Source organism: Condylura cristata, unplaced genomic scaffold (assembly GCF_000260355.1).
Source record: "Condylura cristata isolate star-nosed mole 26May11 unplaced genomic scaffold, ConCri1.0 scaffold00003, whole genome shotgun sequence".
Classification (NCBI taxonomy): domain Eukaryota; kingdom Metazoa; phylum Chordata; class Mammalia; order Eulipotyphla; family Talpidae; genus Condylura; species Condylura cristata.
Genome location: NW_004567104.1, coordinates 32,867,899 through 32,887,461, shown reverse-complemented (window position 1 = coordinate 32,887,461; position 19,563 = coordinate 32,867,899). Strand labels below are relative to the sequence as shown.

Here is a 19,563-nt window from a genome sequence, read left to right as displayed (position 1 = left end):
ATCCTTGTATATAAATATATATCTTCACTCACGTCTTTATAACTTTCATAAGATGTATCCATGAAAATAGTATAGCAACACATATTTCATAATTTTGAAATCTGTAACAAAATAAATAATCCTTTGGGATTGAGCTGTCCTCAGTGTGCATGCTTGCAGGAGCCAAACTGTGTGTCACAGTCACTCATCTGCTGAGGAGCGTAGACCGTAGTGATCAGAGCTCTCTTTGTGTTTCTAGGCATTTTCAGATGAATTCTCTGGAAGGGCTAATGGAAATTTGGACCATGATGCCATTCTGAAGACAGAAGATACACAAGGTTCAGTAAAACTTTGCATGAAACATTAGGCAATGACGTCTCTGATCTTGCCCGCTGCCCATCAGGAGCCTCTTTCATAACTGGGCCTTTTCTGCTCTTCGTGCAAAAGAGGCTGGGCTGTGGCTGCGTGTGCTGAGTAGTATTGTGCTTACCCCGTTACACCTCCAGGGAGGGCCACTTCTTCAACTGTTTTTGTTTGCTCTGGTCTTCCCCTTCTTTGGGTTCAAAATAACATGAAGTTGAAGCTTTTGATAGCTTCCCACATTGGCTCAATCTTTTCTTTCCAAATTTTTTATCTGTATCAAATTCAACTTTTTTTATTGATCAGAATCATGTTTACTGACTGTCAATTCCCTGTTGTTTATCTGATGAATATTTTCATTTCAGGTAGTATTTTTAATTTTGAAAATGTCCATTTCATCTCACGGTATAATTTATATTTCTTTGGAGAGACTCTTGTTTTTCCATTCATTCCAAATCATTTCACTTTTCAGATGTGTTATCTTAAGCTCGGCCGCATAGTTACACAAGGTGCTGTAAAGTCTTCGTCTCAAGCACAACTTCTGGTTCACCTTGAGATGAGCATCTTGTTGGGAGTGACCAAGTGCGGAGACTTACTGAGGGACTGGATAAGGGCAGTAATAAATTAGGCCTTGCATCCAAGGGTGATAAGGCGGTAATAAACTGGGCTTTGCATCCAATTAACTGGGCCTTGCATCCAGGATAGGACTAGAAGAAGGTGATAATGTACTGGGCCTTACATCAAGGGACACAGTGATGAGTCACCCTTTTGGAATCTGAGTTTAGAATCTACATAAGAGACCCTTTCCCCCTATAGGGCTGCAGTAGCTGTGGACCCTGTGGGCTCCTCTCAACTGCTGTCGGGAGCAATAAACTCTGCTTGCTCAGCCTCTCTGCCTCCCGCCTTCCTTTCTTGCAGCTGGTCACAGAAGTTAGGGCAAAACAAATTGCTGCCGAAACTTGGGACGGCTGAGTAGAGCCGTCCTCTGAACCTCTTCTGTGGCTTGGCGTGCTTCTTTTCTCCTCTGAAATGTGCATGTGGATGTGTGAGTTATAAACAGCTCTTACACCGGTCCTAACGTGCCGGCTCAGGCTTGATTGGGGTTGCTTCCTTAGCCTTCAGACCCGAAAGGCTTAGTGGAGACTTGGCCAGTAGCTCTAGGCTTGGCCAACCAGGCACGGGATTTATGTGCGTGCACCTATGCCAAGGGACTCTGGATTCCGCGGGGAATCAGGCGGGAAAAGTCAATATGAATGCACCCTTACCCCTAAGGCCTCCTGGCCTCCCTCTTTGTTACAATCTTTCTGTTGATACTGGCGTTTTCCTCCTCTTGGTATCACCTCTATGGTGCCAAAAATATCATGTGATTACATTGCAGGAACGAGGTTAGGGTAAGTCACCCCGATTTTGGCTCAAGAACACCCTTGACTCCCCTTCTTTTTTTCTCCTTTATCTCAGACCCTTGACTCCCCTTCTTTTTTTCTCCTTTATCTCAGTGTGGTCCCTACTAGGGCGCACTCCGTCCCTCCCAGGGCATTTGTATTTGTCCCTCCCAGGGCATAACTTGTTGAATTTGTCCCTCCTAGGACGTCTTTTGACGTATTGTCCTTCCTAGGGCACACTGGCTCTTAAGCCGTTTCTTTTCCTTCTTCTCTCTTCTCTCTACACCTAATGGGTAACTCTTCAGCCAAGGCAGGTAACTTAAACCCCCTCCAATGCATCCTCCGTCTTTGGGATACTTTGGGTTTTAAACAAGATGGCCTAAAAAAGAAAAAACTTGTTTGTTTCTGTAATGTGATATGGCCCCGATACAAGTTAGATAATGATCACTGGTGGCCAGAAGGAGGAACACTTGATTACTCAGTTCTTAAAAATCTAGAAAGGTTGTTATATCACACAGGTAAACACTCAGGCCCCTTATCTTCAGGTTTTCTTTTACATCGGTTCCCGTCCTTCACTTCTTAAGCTTTGCAGTCCCTCCTATACACTAGTGACAAAAACAGGCACTCCCACTCACCCATGTCCCCAGCTTTCAAAACCAATTCCCCCCTTTCCTAAGGATGAGGAAGGAGACTATCCTTTCCCTTCTGGTCCCGTACCTGATTTAACCCCATCATATCCTACTCAGACAGGAAGGGCCCAAAACTCCCCTGTTACAGGAGACAATAACAACAAAGAGGATAGTGGTGAATGGCCTGACACTCCATATGGGAAGGATTGCCCTCCCTTGAGATCCCCAGGAGCGGAAGGCACAGTCAGGGTCTATTCACCTTTTCCACTTTCAGAGCTTTCAAACATAGAAAAACGGCTTGGCTCTTTTCTTGATGACCCTATACAATATACACAGGAGTTCACCTTCCTTCATCAATCCTTTGATCTGATGTAGCAGGACATTAATATCATCTTAGTGGCCACCCTCCCTTCAGAGGTCAGAGTGCAGATTTTTCAGGCAGCCAAAGAACACGCAGATCACCAAAATGCCCTTAATCCAGATCATCTGACAAGGGGTGAGGCTGTCTCAGATAAGTACCCAAACTGGGAGTACCAAAGAGATAGTCCAGGTAGACTTAGGAAAAACATATACGTTACCTGTCTAATAGCAGGCCTTACTGCCATGGCTCAAAAAACCGTGAATTGACAAACTCAAGGAAATTTCTCAGAGAGCTGATGAAAACCCAGCGGCCTTCCTAGGTCGCCTTAAAGTATGGGAGACCATTCCTGCAATCTCCCGTTCCAATGAATCTGGGACCCCTTGCCTTGATGCTTCCTCTCCCACAGCTCTGCACAGACTGCTTAGAGAACATGCTGATCAGTATACTTCACAGACAACACAAGATGGGGGCAGGGGCTTCTATGTCAAATCACTACACCCGGAACCACTTAAACCAAAATGGACTGGACCACATGTAGTGGGCCTATCCACACCATGAGCTGTCACAGTGTTGGGAAGATCAGAATGGATTCATAACTCGAGTTTCTCCTACAGGGCCACCTCATGCATGGTCAGTCATGTCCACCGGACCTGCAATGCTTCGTTTCTCCAGACACATATCATCTCTGGACGCAGCTCCCCTGATTAACTGGACTGGTAACCAATACCTCCCAGCAGGTTAGACTACATTGGCCTATCTTTGCTCCCCCATAGAAAAAAATAGACCCATCCTGCAAAGATAGCTCAGGGCAGGTGGAACAAAAAGTGGCAAAGCTATGTGAGTTGGCCAAGAACATTAAAAAATCCAGTGCTAGAAGAGATGCTTTCTGGGGATGGCTAAAACAACCTTCCCCACCATGGCTAGTCCCTTTACTAGGCCCCTTGATATTAGTCATAGCTTTCTTTACTATAGCCCCATGCATGGTCTGGCTTTTAATGGCACGGGTGCAGGCTCTAACCAAGGTCACAGTAAATCAGCTCCTGTTACACCCCCACGGTCCCCTATATTCCTTTACAGGAATTCCATGACCGTCCCTAAGTCATGCAGGAAGTAGCCATGGAGAAACCACGTCCCTTTTCCTAATAACTAAAGAAAAAGTGGGGAATGAAAAAGTTGGGGGTGACCAAGTGCGGAGACTTACTGAGGGACTGGATAAGGGCAGTAATAAATTAGGCCTTGCATCCAAGGGTGATAAAATAAACTGGGCTTTGCATCCCATTAACTGGGCCTTGCATCCAGGATGGGACTAGAAGAAGGTGATAACGTACTGGGCCTTACATCAAGGGACACAGTGATGAGTCACCCTTTTGGAATCTGAGCTTAGGACCTATATAGGAGACCCTTCCCCCCCATAAGGCTGCAGTAGCTGTGGACCCCACTCTAGGGGCTCCATCTCAGCTGCTGTCCAGGAGCAATGAACTCTGCTTGCTCAGCCTCTCTGCCTCCCGCCTTCCTTTTTTGTGGCCGGTCACAGAAGTTGGGGCAAAACACATCTATTAACTGTCTTTATCCTTGAGTTGCTCAAATTTTCCTCATTCTTTGTATATTATCTAATTTCGATTATAGGATGAACACCTTCAATATTATTTTATGGACCTGGGTCTTCTTAAAAGCTGTAGAAATAGTGAATCTTTGTGTGTTTGCTTCACAGGCTGTCAGCTCCCCCTCACCTCCTATGTGAGCAGCAGCTCCCCTGTCTGTTCATTCCTGCCAGCATCCTCCTTGGGTCCTATAACTCAACCACCTGTGCAGCTGTGGGGTGAGTTCAGGATTTCCTCAGTACCCACCCTGAATAGGGGTCCCTGCTGCCAGTTCACACATTTCAAGATCTCCTGAGTACTCTCTGCCTTGTAGTAATACATTTTCTAAGTCATTTGCTCAGAGAGACAGGGTTCCCACTGAGTTGATGTTGACATTTCCATTCCATGGTCAAACCTTTTGGGGAACATGGAGAGAGACATGAGGAAGAGGTGAAAAAATAACAGGAGAAGAAAAGAAGTGTAGAGAGCAAATAGCCAAAATAAATTAGTAATTATCAGGAATGCTCACTCCACCTCCATATGCTTTTCAGGTCAAAAGAGATCTTTTTCTTGATCCTCTGGATAGAAATAAGAATGTTCTTACCATTTTAGCTCCCTCTGTCACCATAGATAGTTCTGCACCTGGGATCTCATTGGGTCAAGGTCTTGATTAAAAACAAAATGATACAGAAAAAATTGTATCACTACAATTACTGTCCAATCCTTTGTATTATAGGGACCTCTGACCTTCTAATACTGTGGGGTCAGGCTAGATTTTCTGAGTGTTTTCACAGCTTGTGCCCATGTGTGACTCTCAGTATGGCCACCCCAGGGGCAAAGCCAGGAGAGAAAAATGGAAAATGTCAAAATAATATCAAATTCCTCTCTTCCCCTCCCCCACTAAAGGTTGCTACTTCAAGTTTGGACTTTGTTCCAACTCTACCTGCTGGTGTACTCTCCTCAGTTACCAACTTATGCCAGATTAAACTCAGAGCTCACAGACAGGGAAGTAGCATGGGGTGCATGTGTGGAGCAGAGACCAGCACTGTTCTTGCTGTTGGCAGCCTGGCTTCTGATTCCATCTTCTTCTCTTCTCAGGTGTCTGTGGGTCTGTGTCCAGCCCTCAGCAGGGAGTGCACACGATGAGGATCGGTCCCATCACGTTCGAGGTGACCACAGGAGATATCACCAAGGAAGAGGCAGATGTGATTGTCAATTCAACATCAAACACATTTGATCACAAAGCAGGTACTGTACCTGTTGGGTTTGAGTGGTGTAATCGTCACAGAGAATTCCATGTAGGAAATTTCCTCCAGCCAAACTGTTCTACAGTTCCTATAGCTGAGGTGATTTCTACAACTGTGTTTATTAATATTAATTAATAATTTAAAAAGTATTTAGACATTTCTTATATTGATAACAGTTATTTTATGCATTATTGTTCTTTGTTATCACAACTGCCCAGGCTTTATTATCTCACTGGTGATGGGAAAGCTTAGACAGTAAGGAGGAATGCACAACACCAATTGAAAGGGCACAGACACTGCTCTGTTCATTGCAGCGTATTTACAATAACCAAGTTTTGGAAACAGCTTAGAGCCCAAAGATGGATGAGTAGATTATGAAGATGCACACACATTGGAATACTATTCAGCTATAAAATACACTTGTTCTTTGCAACAGCATGGATGAAACTGGAGGGCATTAGTTTAAGCAAAAAATGTCAGAAAGATAAAGAAATTATGAGATCATTTCATTTATATGGGGAACGTACAAAAACAAAACAAAGGGTCAGAAAATACCAAACCAATTATAGACCCCAGAAACCTGATGTAGAATTGAGGTTGCCAGAGGAGTTGGACACTTGAAGCACAGAGGGGAGGGGTACAGTGTTTGATGATGATCAGGACTTTCAGCACCATGGTTGTGGGTTTGATGTGGTGATGGACACATGAAAGGTATGATCTTACGATTCTGAATCATAGTGTTCTCAAGTAATGCTGTCTCCACTTTAAAAAAGGCTACAAGAGGAAAAGAAAAAATGAGCAGTGATTCTGATCTGAATGTAACCTTCTGATTTTTTGGTCACGTTTATACCACCTTAATTTCCTCACATAGGTGTCTCCAAAGCAATTTTAGAAGGTGCTGGAAAAGACATAGCAATCCAATGTCAACTACAAGGTAAAGCACAGTGATATTTTCTGGTCCTAATTTGTGAACGGCTAAGCTGAGTAGAAGAGGCTGAGACCTGGGAAAGACTTGGGATGGAAAAGAAATATATTGATCTTAAAAATTCTCTTACCAAGAATTTCAACTGTGAGAATTAAAAGGGAAAGTAATCTCATAGTTAAAAAAGAGGAGGGAAGGCAAAAAAAAAAAAATAATCCATTAAGGTAGTATTTCAAAAATCTTAAGGCTGCATAAAATACGTTTTTACCAACCAGACATGTTGCTTTCTAAATAATCATAGACTGCTTTGGCATCTGCTCTTGCAAGTGTTTATGTGTTTTTCAGGTAAACAGGGTAATACTGGTTATATAATCACTGAAGGCGGTTTACTGAAGTGTAAGAATATTATTCATGTCGTTGGTGGAAATGATGTCAAGAACTCTGTTACCTGTGTTTTGCAAGAGAGTGAAAACCGGAATTACTCGTCCATTTGCCTCCCGGCCATTGGGACAGGTGAGTAGGCTGGCTGTCAAGGCAAAATCCCAAGTCATCCTCTCCCTTATTCGGGATGTTATTGTGGGCAAAGCTCAGTTCAAAAGGACTGTTTACTCACCTTAGAGAATCTTTAGGGAGTAAGGGAATTGTAAGTAATAGAGGGGAAAAATGAAATTAAGTGGAGTGTTAACCATCAGAGAGGCATTTGCTCTCCGATGTGGGCAGCAATGAAGAGGATGGAGGGGAGAGGGAGAAAAGAGGAAGGAAATGAAGGTGTGAAAAGAAAGACACCTCTCCTTTTCTGTCAGTCTCTTTGTTGATTTTCTGTCCTCTTCACATCCTCCTTACTTACCATGAACACACTCCTCTAACCCCCTCTATGGAAAAAACCCTAGCATGGACATGCTTCTGGCTACCACTGACCAGGGGGCATGTCCAGCCCTTCTCCCTGTCTTCAGCAGCCTTGGGGACCAACTGAATTCGAACGGGTCAGAAACAACAACTCTCTAGCTTCCTCTTTCCAGTCTCCTTTCCTCTTTGGAGATTCTTGTTTTCCTCAAACTATACATGTGTGAGTGATTCAAATGGTCCTTTGGCTTTATCATTACTAAGGTGATACTTGAACTCTTTCTCAAGAATCTCAGTCAGGTGCATTGATGAGGAGTTCCTGCTTGGCCTCCCTGAAGAGCAGGTGAGGAGAGGCAAACACTCTCAGGCACATCACTCATTCTGTTGCTCAGGAATCTGAGTTTGAGTGTCTCACACGGGCATTCTAGGCTCTCCAGAAATTTAGCCTCAGTAGACTTAACCATCCATGTCACCTTCTGGGTTTTTCTAATTCTCTGTCCCACACTTTGATTTCTTTTGTTCTCCATCTTTCCACTTCTGTGCCCATATGAACTGCTATATATACCAGGTTACCTTCCATTTGTGAGGTTATAATTTATAAGCACCTTAAGTTTTCATTACTCTTATAGTATCCTCCTGTTTAGCATTAGCCAACTTTTCATTTTTGCATAAACTATTGAGGTTAATTTTAGAAAACTCAATAATCACTAATATACTGTGACTCCTGATTTTTCTTCTTCTTTTATTTGACATAAGTTTTCTCTTTGCAATTTTCCCTTCATTTTATTTTAGTCAAGAAAGCAGGAGGTGTCAATGGAGTCAAGGAAAAAAGAAGAGCATGAGGCACTTTCAGTTCTGTATGAATGAGTATGCACCTGCCTATTTCTGGACTCCTACAAACCTGTCACTTGCCCTCCGTGCTGGCTGAGTTGCTGGGCTGCACTGGTCCTCAGACTAGTGCATTGTGGTGCTTCCTCCCTTTGTGGAGTTTCTGAGTTGAATTGGGATCAGACAGATTCTGACACTATAATAAGCCCTTTGCCTGTCCTTAGGACTCCTGACTCAGTAGAGAGAATGGGAGGTCAGAAAACCTAAGGGCCTCCAGTCCCAGGCCAACTGGAAACTCCAGTTCATATCCACTTCCCCGTAATCTTCCTACCTCTGCAATTCTGGATCATGTACAAAGCAACACTCCAGCATTTGACCCCACCCTCCCAGTACCCCTGTTCAGTAGCTTATAAGTTAGCTTGGATAAATGTTTGCTGGCAGGGTTAGCTTAGACAGCTGTGATAAAAAGATGCTTAGACAGATTAGACAGCTGGGATAGAAAGATGAGTCAGGAAAGGGCCTACCCGGACATGTCACCTACTCTCACCTAGTCTGAGAGACAGACACTCGTACAGCACAGCATGGCCCATAGCACTGATTGTATGGTGTTTGAAGGGGACAGGGGGTCGAAGATAAACCCAGTTAGTCACCAGGTCCTGCAGACTTACGCCCTAAATATGTCCTCCCTCCCTGCACCTGACCATTTATTCTGACCTCTTCCCTTTGTTTAGCTCGTCTTAGCCTAAACTGTTATTTCACTCTCCAAACTAGATCTGGACCTTTCTTCTAGAGTTTCCTTCACTTGGCTCTTTCTCAAAAGCAGCTCTGTTGCCCTTAACACACTGGTTTAATACCACATCTGTGCCACACTTCGCTCTGGCATCCCCTTTTCCTTGAAGTCTCTTTCCTCTCTTACTCATTCCCATACCTATATCCAGTGTGTCCTGAGATCCTTGCACAGTATCAGCCTATGATAGAACATAGTGTTTATTGATCGTGGGTGCTTGTATCTGACACTACCTTTTAAATCCTTCCATATCTCAGGCGGTTAATTAGTAATTTCCCCCTTCCCTGATTGTGAGGGTTGTCTACAATCCCAGTTATTGACATAGGCAAGTCAAAGATGTCCAGCCTCATTCTCCGCAATAGTGGGAGCACCATAAATAGGGGTAATCGAAGCAGTCCCTGGCCTATCACACCATGTTGGTTAGGGTTCTTCACATTGCCTCCTGCACCAGCTGAATTAGCCAGCTACAGTTCACATGGCACTTCTGTGCGTTGCCATGAGTTAGCTGACTGGGTGTGAGAAACCAGCCGTGGAGCATGCTGAGATAGGAACTGACCTCAGGTGGCAACTTGATCCTTCCTGTTGGCTAAAATCTCATTGTGTGTGGAAAGAAAGACTTCCTGAAGTTTCATTAATACCTTGTGTGCAAAGAGTTATGGATTATTAACAAGTTACTTATAGCTTCTGTGTCTTCCAAACTCTCAGCTAACAAAAGCCCACAAAAACAGCAGAGAGAATGAGGATACATGTGTAAAATTAAGGGATGACTGAACCACAGTAATGATTTTTCCCTTTAATGATCATGATGTTGTAATATAAGTTAGCATATTTTGTTTATTTTGAGTATACTAGTAATACAAAAATAACTGTGCTCTGTAATTCAGAGAAATAAACTGAGCTGGCATCAGTGGAATAGAGCAGGTATTTACATCAGACACCCAAGTTACTTTTCTGAGTCCTTTGATTATTGTGGGGTCGTTTGGTTGAAGACATCCTGGACAATCGCTCCCTATGGCAAGTAGGATGCCAAATTTCTACAAAGTGTTGAAAAGTTCATGTTGTTAATAGTTTTTAGAAAGTGTGCATTTATTCTGTGATTATTTGAATATTTGATTTATTTTCCTTGCCAGGAGGTGCTTGTCAAGACCCAGATAAGGTTGCTGGAGCCATCATAGATGCCATTGAAGGTTTTGTCCAGAAAGGATCTGTCCAGTCTGTGAAAAAAGTTAAAGTCATTCTCTTTTTTCCACATTTGCTAAATGTGTTTTATGCCAACATGAAAAGAAAAGAAGGATCTCAGTCTCTCCTACAACAGTTTAAAGATGCAGGTGAGTTGTTCATTTTTGCCAAATGTATGATTCTAATACTTTTATCACATGAAAAATAGTTCATCTTTCCAAACTATCAGAAACAGCAATTAAGAAGACAGTCTTATTAAAAATTTCATAAAAAGAAAATTATGCCAAGAAATAAATTTAATCAAGGAAGTATTAATGAGTGATGAATGAAAGTAAAGATATGACATATAAATTGGGAGTATTACAGTACTTATAAATTGAAAAAATTACTGTTGCTAAGATATTCATATCCCATAAAACAAAGTAGAGATTCAATGCAATCTCTTCCAAAATTCATTGTTATTTGCCAAAGAACTATAACAAACAACCCTAAAATTCACCCCAAAAGCAGAAATGACCTTGAAAAGAAGAACAAAACTAGAGGCATAACAAATTCTGACTGCAACTATATTACAAATTAGTGGTAATAAAAACTGTATGATGTTGGGACAAAAACAGACATATAAATCAATGGAACATAGTGAGAGCACAGAAAATCACCCATGCGACTATTATAATCGAGACATAGAACAAAGAAACCAAAAATATACTTTGGGGAAAAACAATCTCTTTACTTAACAGTATTTGGAAAACTGGACAGCCACATACAAAAATGTGAAAGCGGACCCCTATTTTCATCATACACAAAAATAAATTCAATGTTTTAAAGACAGGATGAAGTCCAGATAGAATGAAACTCCCAGTGAAAAAATAAGAGATAAGCTCCTTGACATTGGTCTCGGCAATCATTATTTTTTATTTCTGCCAAAATTAAAGGCAACAAGACCTAAAATAAATAAGTAGGATAACATCAAAATAAAAGGCTTATACAGAGCAAAGGAAAGCAGCAATACAATGGGAAACCAGGTCACAAAATGGTAGAACATATTTCCCAATCATTTATCTATATAAATATTAATAATGAATACATACAAAATATATAAAGACCTCATACAACTTGCTAAAAAATAATGTGATTGAAACTGTGGGCCAAGGAACTGACTAGACATTTTCCAAAGAAGACAGAGAGAGATGTCAACAGGCTACATGAAAAGTATTCAATCACACAGATCATTAAGGAAATACAAATCAAACCACAATGAGATGTATCTCATCTAATATGATGTCTATTATCAAACATTCAGAAAAATAAGAAGTGCTGGCCAGTTGTGGAAAAGAGGAAACCTTGTGCACAATTGCGAATGTAAATTGGCTAGCCACTATGGAAATCAGTAAGGACATCCCTCAGAAAAGTTGAAAGGCATGTACGGCAGGATCCATTTCTGAGTATTTACCCCAAAGAAATGAGATCAATAGCTCAAGAAGATGTCTGCATCTTCACTTCACAGCAGTGTTGTTTACAGTGTCAAGATGGAGGCAACTTAAATTTCCATCCTTAATGAATGGATACAAAACATTTCACACATGTACACTCACACACACACACACACACACACACACAGGAGTATTATTCAACTATGAAAAGAATTCCTGTCATTTGTGACGTGGATGAAACTTAGGGTCATTATGCTAATGGAAGTCAAAACAGAATGACAACTACTGTTGATCTTACCAATGATGCAACCATAGAGTAAAATACAAACTCAGAGAGAGCAGAGGCAGGGTTAGAAGGTGGGAAAAATGGATGAGGAAGGCCAGGAATGAACAGCTTCCAGGTAAGTAGTCAGTAAATTTTTGGATACAAAGTACATCCTGGTCACAAAAAGTAAGTAATAACTAATCTTCCTTCTTTTCATTTTTAGCTTCTCTCCAATTACTAAGTCAGTCTCTCAAAAAACATGATTCTTTGGTTTTGGAAACGAAAAGAGAGACAGTCACTTTTCAGGTGTGTGGTGAAAAAGCAGAACGTGTGGAAAGAAGTCTGTCCTGGTTACAGGCTGAGCTTAAGAAGGAGCATTGCTCTTACACCAGTGAAGATGAGTGTATCAAAGACTTTGATGAAAAAGAGGCCCAGAAATTGAATGAGCTACAGAAGAAATCAAACATTACCATATCCTTGAACCGTAAAAGACCTTTGATTGAAGTTTTGGGAATTAGCAGAGATGTGACTGAGGCTAGAGATGAAATTGAGGCAATGCTCAAGAGAGCAAGATTGGCCAAAGAACAGGAAGCCCGGGCAGACTATGTCCATGAATTTATAGAGTGGCAATACAATGACAATAACACTTACTACTGTTTTGACAAAATGACCAATCTGCAATTGGAGGATACCTGGAAAAATCACACAAAGACAACTGAAGTCGTGATTAATCATCAGACCTACACCGTGAACTTGAACATGTACATTGCTACCAATGCAAATGGACATACTGTGTCTGTTCATCGCCTCAAGAAACCTGAAGGTGAGTCCAAGTTTCATTCTTGCTATCTCCTTTGAACGTAATTACCGTTATATTTACATCAAAATTGTTTCAAGTAGGTAAAGTTCATTCAACCCTCCGGGGATAAAATGGGAACCTTGGTCTTGTCTCATGCAGCTTAATTGACAATATGTCCTAGTCACTGAAGAATGTCCATGTACATGTAATAGTAGCCAAACCTTGATCTAGTTCCGTGCTATAGAGTACAGATTTCCCAGAGCCAGTTCTGTAAGGAAGAAAGGTCTACTTTATTCATGAGGTGGTAAGGATCTGTTTCAGGGGAAAATAATAGGTTTTTCTAGAACACGAAGGGAAGACAGCCTGGTCAGAGTGGGTACTATGTGTCTGGGAATAAGAGCCAGGAAGGCCAGGGAGCCTGAATTCTCCCAAGTCACTGCCTCCTCTAAGCTGTACATAAGCATCCTTGACACATCAGGAGTGAATCAGATTCTCTGACTACACCTGCTTCCTGAGAAGCAATTTCTTCTTGTGTTTGTGCAGCACATCCTGCCTTTCAACCATGGAAAACTAGTAAACTGGCTTCAGTAACTATCTTCATCTCTTGGGAGATCAATATGAACAAATTCATGAAACTCCCAGCAGCATTTAGAATATGACAAGTAAGGTGGCATTTTGCCATATAAGTGCCATATAAATGTGCTAACTGCCACCATAGCTTCTGGTGCCACTGTAGCCTTTGATTTAGATGAGGGACACAGAGCTTTTAGTACATCCACTACAAATATAATCTGCATCCCCCTAACTTGCAAGGACGCTGTGTGTGAAGAATGAAAGCACAGATGTGGAAGGCCGATGACCAAAGTCCACGCAATTGGAAGAGGACATAATAGCTATTGGACATTATAGGGAACAATTTATTATTAGGTTGCTAAATGTAACGGCCTACAGACTGAACAAGCTATGCAGCTGGGTTATCCTACACTGATAGTTCCAGATCCACACAAGGTCAAAACTTGTCAAGAGATGTGTCTACATGGTTTCCATCCCTGTTCCAGAAATCTTCAGTGTATCTGTGAGTTTTTTGTCTTTCTAAAAAACAAGATTATGGCTTTTTAGATGTAGATTGGCTTTGGTCCACATTTTAAAAACCAGTCTAGTAAGATAAGGACCTTAAACACAATGAATTAGGAGATTGTAAACAAGAATGTAGAGAGCACTCAAGTTTTCAGAGCACACCAAGAATGTGACTATGTAGCAGCTCTTCCCCACTGAGGTAGAATCAATTGTCCACTTTGCAGTTGAGATCCCTGCTCACTGGACTGACATGAAACAGCAAGATTTCCTTATGGTAACTCTACAGCCTGATCACCCAGAATATAAAGTTGCGGCAGACGCTTTTAATCTGACCTGTGCAAACTTCAGGATAGAGAAGGTAAGTCTTCTGACATGGGATTTATTCATGGTGAAAATAAGTTATATTGTGGACTTACATAAATACATTTTCATTCACTGACTATTACTTTTTTTTTACCCAATTAGATATTTAAGATTTTTTTTACTTATGCATACAAGAACTGGCATGTAGGCGTGAGGTGCCGATGGGACATGAGAGGATTCACCAGAGACAGATTGGGGAGCAGAATAGGCAGATATACTGAAATACACTGCTGGGGGGAGCTGCGGGCAAGACAGAAGAGGCCTGTTGCACCATGTGGGTCAGCTCACCAGACAGCCAAGGATCAGAGTCATGCTGCAGGGCCTGATGATAGCTGATAGTGCTGTCTTTAACCCCTGCACCATCACGGAGGGCCCCAAATTAGATTTTTAATGCTACACTTGGGTTTTAGATTAAATTTGTGTCATCATTATGCCTGAGATGTCAGGATTCAGTTTTTGTGTCATTCTATACAGTACTAGCTTACAAATCATATCAGAATACTAAAGACACATTTATTTTCTGAAGCAAAAGTTTCCACATTGGGTTTGGTTCCCAGCAAACACTGTAAACAGACAGAGGCTCCTCAGACACTCTTAGCTACTTCTGCCCCATCCACAGAGCAACAGTGCCCACCTCCTGACTAAACCCAACAGCCTGCTCCTTGTTCATCTCACCTACTGTGGCTTCTCCCAGTTTTAAGCAGTGGACTGTTGTTTGAAACATATTCTCCCTGACTTCTGTAATGATATTAATCTACAGCTTTCTTTTCCTTCTTTAACTGATTTTCCTTTCATGGATGCCACTTCATCCAGTCCTAGTGTTACATATAAGATTTTGGACTTCTGTCTCTACCTTCATTGAGGAATGCTTTTTCATTTTACTTTTGTAATGGCATTAGTGCTGATCAAATGTTTTACCCTTTCTTAGCTTCAGCTATTATTTCAATGTTGATTGCTTCCCAGTCAGCATCACTAACCCTAATCTTTGACTCAAACTCTCAAACATAATCCCAGTGATATAAAATACTACATTTAAAACCCAGCTATTAAATCAATTTCCTATAAACTAATTCACCATCTCTGAGTATTATCTTTCTCCTTCCTATCCCTTGCTACCTTTTTGTCCACCAGTTACTGATTCAAGATAAATCTTTTAATACCTTCATCCATCAAAATAAACATGTCAAGAAATCCTGCATTTTGTTTCTTTGTGGGTTGTCTCTTACACTCTGTTTCCATTGCCACCTCGCTATTTATTCATGCAGTTACATAGTCAATAGTGCAACAAATATTTGAAGTATCCTGTAAGGGTACATATCATATCTCAGATAAATAGTGAAAAAATTAACAAAAAGAGGAGGAGGATAAAGAAAATAAGTATTGTTAGTTCACATAAATATGTAACAGGAGATCCTAGGTACTAATGAGGGCAGGACCCAAATTTGCCTGAGCTTCCCAGTAGAAAAACAGAAAGGAACACCCAACTACAAGGTTGATAGTGTCCCCAAGTCACAACCAGCGACTCAGAACTTTCACAGCACTGAGACTTGTTCCTGATGGATTTCTCCTGTGAATCAAGTACTGGAGAGTGTCATCAAAATTATCATGATAAATTCAATACAATATTTATTATCACTTTTTTAATCTTTCAGTGTAATCCAGTTGAGCAAATCAATTCTCTGAAAAACTAAGACAATATGATTCTAGTATGTAGCTTTTGATGCCGTGATTTGAGGTATCAAGTAAATTTTGTCAAATACCAATCATAGCCGTCTGGTGGACATTATGTTTGAGATGCCAGGTCCAGAGTGGTGAGGACTCTCTGACCAGCAATGTCTGCAGTGGGTGCTGGACACTTGGTATGTGTTGGCCAGTGAAATGACCAAAGAAATGATTTCCCTACTTTTTAATAATGAGAGTCTTTTTCCAAATGATATTTAGTGAAATTCCAGTGTGAGACACTGATCAAAGAAAGCTAGGATGTATAAGACTCTTCTGTGAGGTTCCTAGTGATGCAAAAACATTGGCAAAAAAAATAGGTGATCTGGGCCCTCCCTGGAGGTGCAGTGGGTTAAGGCCCAGCACTGTAAAGCTGTCCACATCCACTGCTGCATGAGTTTGATTCCCAGCCAGGGAGGTGACCCACATGAAGTAGCACCTCTCCTGACTCGCCTGTTGCTCCCCTCTGCAGTGTACTTTGTCAATCTGCCTGTTCTGCTCCCCACTGTGTCTTGTGAATTCTCTCATCCCTTGCACATCTCTGTATCCCAGCACTTGTATACATAAAAAAATCTTTCCCCCCCAAAATGGGTGATTTGTCATGGTCCCTGACTGTGAAGACTGTGACTTGCTTTTGAACATTCAAAAACGTCCATGTTAATTCAACCCTTTAGCCGCTTTTATGTTTCTCCCTCATTCAGTATTTGATGAAATGTTGAATGTAAGTTGTAGATATTATGGTACACCTAATTATCTTAGCACGTCTTGTAGAAATATTTCATATTATACATTAGAGTCAAATCATTAAATAATATAGAATTTATGTTCATATTTCCCTAATCGTTTGAAAGAGAATTCTTATGTATTGCTATATCTGATTACAGATTACATTTGGTCATCATGTCCTGATTAATCTCTTCTACCCCAACACTCCTGAATTTCTGAAAATTATTTTTTATGACATTAAGTGTTTTAAAGTGTCACTTTCTTGTTCTGTATGTCTAGATTTTTTTAGGCTCTAGCCCCCAAGACAATTTTAATTTTTATTTATTTATTTTTACATCATTTTTCATTTTGTTCATTTTTCATTTGATTGTAAACTCAGTGGACTTCCCATCACCAGTTCACTGGGGTGCCATTACCATAGTCTCATGTACCTTTCCCACCCCATTTTTGATCCCCTCCCCACCCCTGTAAAGTGTCTGTGGTATATAGCTGTTCATTGTTTTTCTTTCTTTCTTTTTTATTAAAATTGATTTTTTTTCCCCAAGCCAATATTTTAATAGATTCTAGAATTGTCTGGTGGACACAAGTCTCCAGCTCTGGAAGCCACATTCCAAAGTCTTGTTGTCGGAGACCAGCTCCAACCTTTGGGGTGTCTGGAGGCAGCACAGGCAGGACCCTAAGATGGGAAGGCGTCGGTGAGCGGATATTCCAAAAGGGGGAGAGGGGAACGGACGCGAGGAAGACACGGGAGTCAGGATAGGGTGCAAGTCTTCCTGCTTTTCCTTCAGCAGGTCTTTATTTATACTGTGTAGCAAGTAGTTAATTGTAATAATGCATAGGGTAAGTTAATGAGATAGCTCCATAAAACATTCTCAAGGACAAGGGAAAAGACATTCTTCTGCTTACAATTTTATGGTATGCTAAATTATACGTTTTTGTGACAGTTATCATATATACAGCTGTCTACTTATCATTAAAGGAAGAGGGGTCTGGAAAAGGGTGAGCATGTTAGCAAAAGGTTGTTAGGGGTCTTGGGATAGTAATAAATTGTGTTAGCAGTGTTATCAGTGATTGTCCAAAGAAAAGCTAATGGCTAATTTAAGGCTAGCAGAGAGTAGTTAGTGCTTGTTTTAAAAAGGAGTAAATTAAGAGAAAGTTATACAGTTGTATATCAAACAACACCTGTGTAGTCAAGGTTAAAATTTGTCCATGAGTCCTTATGCCCTGGGAGCCTTATCTGAAGTTTATTTTTTATTCAAAGAAACCAATGAAGCTTCCCAGGAGTTTTTTATGTCCTGGGGTCTTATTGCTCCTGGGGCTTGGCTTTTGTCTCAGGAGACAGAGGAATTTCTCACCCTGGGGCAGCTTGCCTGAACCAGCAGCTGCCTTTTGCAGCTAAGTCAATCCAGTTGTAAACTGAATGTTGCTCAGAATATTTTGATATTATGTTTATACAAAAAAGGGAGGTCATAATATAAGTTAGCAGTGGACAGTCTGATTTTTCAGAGCTTATCCCGATCCTTCTGGAATCTGTCAGACGATGGATGTTGCATAGCTTGTGTCATCTTGTCACAGTATGGCCACTGTGATCAGGACTCATGGCCAGAGATGGGTTTACATCCATTAATTGTGTTTTTGCCTCTTTTCTAATGCTTCTCACTATGTTAATGCATCTATAGGTAAGCCAGGACTCAGAGAAAGGAGGGAGGTAGAGAGTGACAGTGCCAGACAGACAGCTTTGGGGGCAGTCAGGAGTGTATAGGTCAGAAGCAGGTGCTGAAGAGACTGGCTGGCCAAGTTCATATGATCAACAGAACCACTACTCACTCTCCCATGGTGCGTGAATGATGTTCAAAATTATCAGCGGTCTTCCCAAGGCATGTATTTGTGAAGTACTGGCTCGAACAAGGCTTCTGAATGCACAATGCTATCACCTGCCATTGAGTTTTTTTTTTTTTTCCAGATTTATTTATCTATGCATACTGAACTGGGGTACAAGCCAGAGGTGCAGAAGCAGTGAGAGGATTCACAGAGACAGAGTGGGGAGCAAAACAGTCAGATGGGAAAAGTACACTGCTGAAGGGAGTAGTGGGTGGTCAGGAGAGGTCTGCCACGCCCTGTGAGTCACCTCTGGGCAGTCACTCATGCTGAAGTGGCTTTCACTTCTTAGTGCTGTGTTTTAATCCACTGTGCCACCAGGGAGGGCCCTGATTTTGCTTTTTTATTGTGGCTTTTGTTTATAAAAATAGTATTATTTTTCATTGGCTGTATCTCGCTGGGTGCTGTTGAGACTAGCAGAATGTTTATCCTGATCCATTTGCAGATTGAGAGAATCCAGAATACAGATCTCTGGAATAGCTACCAGAGAAAAAAGAAAATCATGGATGCTAAGAACAACAATGTTGTCAATGAGAAGCTGCTCTTCCATGGGACAGATGCTGACTCAGTGCCACGCGTCAACCGCAATGGCTTTAACCGCAGTTATGCTGGGAAGAACGGTAAGGAGGGGCGGCTTCTGGCTGCTGCAGTGAGGGGCTGGGCATGACACCCCAAGCGGGCCTGGGCCTCGTGTTCCCTGTGGCCATGTCCTTGGTGCCACCAAAGTTTCTGGGTCAGACTTACTAATGGGACCAGTGATGACTGGTATGGAAGAATAATTTTTATTTTAATTAGAGACACACCCTGAAAATATAAAAGAGGCTTTAGACAGAAGAACTGAACATTATTTGACATATTGAATGAGTACAACAAGTTGCAGACTAGGGGAATTCTTTAAAATGTTGTTTTCTCTTCACAGCTGTGGCATATGGAAAAGGAACCTATTTTGCTGTCAGTGCCAGTTATTCTGCCAATGATAAATACTCCAAACCAGACGGAATTGGGAACAAGCATATGTATTATGTGCGAGTGCTCACTGGGCTCAGCACACTTGGAAATTCGTCATTAATTGTACCTCCTCCCAAGGACCCCCAAAATCCTACTGACCTGTATGACACTGTCACAGATAACGTGTCAAATCCCTCGTTGTTTGTGGTATTTTATGACTACCAGGCTTACCCGGAGTACCTCATTACTTTCAGATGA

At 41.5% G+C, this 19,563-nt stretch overlaps 1 protein-coding gene across 1 annotated transcript in view; it reads left to right on the top strand.

Moving 5' to 3' along the window:
* Nucleotides 1-19,563, top strand: part of LOC101622634 (poly [ADP-ribose] polymerase 14-like) — a 36,707-nt gene extending 17,144 nt beyond the window's left edge. Inside the window, exons 8-16 of the mRNA XM_004675438.1 lie at nt 239-317; nt 5,390-5,539; nt 6,410-6,472; nt 6,806-6,973; nt 10,049-10,246; nt 12,019-12,618; nt 13,896-14,029; nt 18,803-18,977; nt 19,277-19,563. Of these exons, the coding sequence (XP_004675495.1) occupies nt 239-317; nt 5,390-5,539; nt 6,410-6,472; nt 6,806-6,973; nt 10,049-10,246; nt 12,019-12,618; nt 13,896-14,029; nt 18,803-18,977; nt 19,277-19,563 (1,854 nt within the window). The remainder of the gene's footprint in view (nt 1-238; nt 318-5,389; nt 5,540-6,409; nt 6,473-6,805; nt 6,974-10,048; nt 10,247-12,018; nt 12,619-13,895; nt 14,030-18,802; nt 18,978-19,276) is intronic.